Genomic DNA, 3,799 nt, shown 5'->3' with positions numbered 1-3,799 from the left:
GCGGAAGTGGCATAGCCAGACATTTGTTTCTCACGTAGCATGCCGGTTTCCGTAAGATGTGGCCGTACCAACGTAGGCGGCTTTCTTGCAGTTTATCTTCAATGTCACGGACGTGAAGGCTGCCGCGGATGCGGGAGTTTCTGACACGGTCTTTCCGTGAAACTCCACACATCCAGCGCAGCATCTTCATTTCCGTGACACGCAGCTCCTGCTTAGGACGCTCAAGTACGGGCCACGTTTCACTGCCATATAAAAGGACAGGCCTAATGATGGATTTATAGACCTGTCCTTTCGAGTGTCTGTCGAGCTTTAGTCAGAGTAAATATTGCTGCTGTGCTCGAGCCCAGTGTCATTTAACGTGCTGGTGGTAAACCCCCCAGAGATAATTTGTATAGAGTCTTACCATTTAGAGTCGAATGCAACTGAGACAAAGACTCCGCCCCACTTTACTTTAGTAGCATTAGAACTCCTTATGAAAGGGTTCGTCCAGGCACCTTACCAATTTCTGCCGTCAAGCATTAATGATCACATTATTGCGTACCGGTTTAGAATGGTAAGGGTGCTGGTGTGAAATTACAGGCACTTGGAACTTGTCAACTTATGACCCAGGGTGACGGGCGCAGTGGCAGAGCCTATAAGATATCTGCTATTTAAAGCTCTGAATGGCACTGTAACTGTTATGGATAGGCGTGTCGCTTACGACTTGTTCGTCCCGTCATATGGTATTATAAAAAAATACACTACCAGAACACCAACACGAGGACTGGTTGCTCTGCAACTAAGCTGGCGGATAGACTAAAAAATCAAGATTACCAGCTTCGATCACTAAGCCCTAGACCGGACCAATTTTTTCTAAAAAAAAATCAGTCTAAACTGGCTGTTAATTTGCTCAAATTTTTAACAAGCCATGGAAAATGCTGTAAGTATTTTGGACACCCAACTGCATGCTGAAAGCAATTTAATTTAGCCACAGTCCTAGTATTTAAACTTTTAATATACTATTGTAGTAAGTTGTCATTGAGTGACAGAGGGAAACCAGTTTTTCTCCAATATGGCGGTTTTATTTCACAACATATACAGTACATACAGTTCAGGAGAGACGTACAGTGGGAAAGGACTCCCCCCTAATCGGCACGTAAACGAGGACGCGTACACACGTTTCAATTCGGAAGAGGCTCAGGGTGCAACAGCTAGTGCAACATTCTCAAGCGCAGTTCCAATTAGGAAGCAGCGCTAGAAGCGTAGTAAGGTGCAGTGGGTTCAACAGTAACGATTTAAAGCGGAATTCCAAACAAGGAAGCAGAGCTAGATGCGTAGTAAGTTGGATTCATTCATGTTTGCATGGCCGCCAGACAGTGACGGAACGAATATGAGTTGTTTACCTGTTATGTGATTTTGTTACATCTTCTCCCCCTCAGGCCCCGAGGTCGTCTCGACGAGAGGGACTGAAGAAATAAGTTTTTACTTGCTTCTGTCTCTTTTGGATTGTTGTGTAGAGTTTGCAGTGGCTTGCTTCCTCTGACGTCCTCTTTTTCTAAGGGGTTGCGTGGGTTCCGGCACGGTTGTTACACTATGTATATTGAGTGCATAATCCTTTGTATGATAATATTTGAATTATTATCCATTAAATTATAATACTAAAAAATATTTTGCACTGATTTGACTTCGTACGACTACATGAACAGATAAGATAACACATTAGAAACAGATATAAAATAGTTACTTTATACGATTACGTCATGGAATAATTGCGTGTGAGACAATAATATTAAAACATGGACACACGTGTGGTTTGAATTTTAATTAATGGAATATATTACAGTATTCATAACAATAATTAAATTTCGTTGAACAGCATAGCTCTTCCTCCGTAGTGCTTATTCATGGAAGCTACACAGCCCGCATCAACTGCCCAATCGCACACCTGAAACAAAAATGACGGAGATATAAAATATAAATCTTAAATATTAATAGTAACATTTTGTTGTTTTACTAGAACGGGAAGTGGCATGGGCATCACGACTTAGTAGATACAACTTTTGATGGTAAATTTTTATCAAAGCACTTCGCTACTTTTCGAGAATAATGGTCCAATCCAACATTGATCCTTTTTTGATTCATTACTGAGATTTATTCAGAAATTGTTAAATATCATTGTGATTGGATTTCAATCTTTTAATTGGATAGAATAATCATATGACAACATCGGGATGGTTGACTATTCGTCAACTTCTCATGTGTTCCTGACGAATTTGATGATAATTTGGTTTTGACATAGACCACTATCTAGAATACCATCAACTTTGCACCGTAACACAGAGATATTTGCGTTTCGGGATTGTTTTGTATAACTTGCGCTTAATCTGAAACGCCGGACTGTGTTAATTTCATAATATTCGCTAAATTACTTAGACGGATCACGTTCATGATAAATTTTGTGAAAATGCTGAATTTTGTAATTACGCATTCGTATGGATTAAAAACCTGAGACACCACATATTCCATCTTCCGCTTTGTTCGATAAATACAATTGTTAATAGATATTAACTAGACTTGACATTCGTCGTAAAATAAGTATAATTTATATCAATTTACTCGATGTCTATATTTATTCGTTTTTCGAAATAGTTAAAATATTCGTTACTTATTCCAAACATAAGATGAACTTAATCTTTATATCAATAATTATAACAACAAAATATTATGAAAATATGGTATTTGTACATTATGATATTCAATAGTAGTTATTTATTACGCAAGGTTGCAAAGTGGTTATTTGACGGGAATGCTTGTATTGAAACCTGAGCTTTAAATTGCAAAGATCTGAAGGGCACTACCTCTGTGCCAGGCACCCTAAGACATAAGTTGACAAGTCTCATGTGCCTGTAATTTCACCAGCACACTTACCCTTTAAAACCGGAACACAGTAATGCTGACATTACTGCTTGGCGGCAGAAATAGGTAAGGTACTACCATGGTGCTACTATTCACAAGGAGCTCTACTGCTAGGTGCACCACAGTCCATCGTTCAGTTCGAATTCCAAAAACCTTTTCCACGGTAGCGTGTAAAAAACACTTTCGAAAAAAAAGCCTTTTCGAAGTAGTGAAGTGAAAAATAAATATCATGAAACGCACTCTTTGCCAGTAAACTTTAAATTAGACTTGTAAAATTATAAAATAATATTTTTATGGCGGTAAACTATCACTTTCCTATGACCTCACTGCTATTCCTGCACGATCAATGGTTATTTAAATTTGTTAATACTAATTGCAAAACTAAAAGAAAGGCAGATAATTAATATAAATAAGAAAGGCCCAAGTATTGAGCCCTGCGGAACACCCATTTTTACCGGAGAACCCAAAGAAGTCACTCCATTTATGTCTACTTTCTGAACTCTACCGTTGAGATATGACGAGACAAGTTCCGACGCCTTGCCATTTAAAAGATCATGATGGTTTTTTCCCAGTTAGCCTAAGAATCTCAACCATAAAATGTGTCGAGAATATTTGGTATGTTTGGTATTTGGTATAGATTTATCTAGCAAATGCGTGTGTTTATAAGCTATATAAATGCAAAGTCATAACCTAAGAAAATCTACGTTTTTAAGAGTAAAAATAATCTTACCTGCAGTTTCTTGTTGAAATGTAGGCCAGCGGGGCACTCTCTAAGAACACGGCTACCCCATACGCAATAGTAGAAGAGGTTGCAGTTGTTTTCATGAGGCAGGAGCCAGTGCACTTCTCCGTCTATTGGACATCCGTTTGGCAGGAATTCGGGATCAAGTTCGGGTTCTGGTTC

At 38.8% G+C, this 3,799-nt stretch overlaps 1 protein-coding gene across 1 annotated transcript in view; it reads right to left on the bottom strand.

The window, feature by feature from the left end:
* Positions 1-1,782: 1,782 nt before the first annotated feature.
* The window catches only part of LOC113234690 (peritrophin-1-like), a 2,685-nt gene continuing 668 nt past the window's right edge, over positions 1,783-3,799 (bottom strand). Inside the window, exons 2-3 of the mRNA XM_026470129.1 lie at positions 3,626-3,799; positions 1,783-1,924 (exon numbers count right to left, since the gene is read on the bottom strand). The exon at positions 3,626-3,799 is cut by the window's right edge and continues 344 nt beyond it. Of these exons, the coding sequence (XP_026325914.1) occupies positions 1,838-1,924; positions 3,626-3,799 (261 nt within the window). The 3' untranslated portion in view covers positions 1,783-1,837. The remainder of the gene's footprint in view (positions 1,925-3,625) is intronic.

Source organism: Hyposmocoma kahamanoa, unplaced genomic scaffold, assembly GCF_003589595.1.
Source record: "Hyposmocoma kahamanoa isolate Upper Pololo Valley unplaced genomic scaffold, ASM358959v1 86, whole genome shotgun sequence".
NCBI lineage: Eukaryota > Metazoa > Arthropoda > Insecta > Lepidoptera > Cosmopterigidae > Hyposmocoma > Hyposmocoma kahamanoa.
This window is presented reverse-complemented; position numbering and strand designations above follow the sequence as displayed.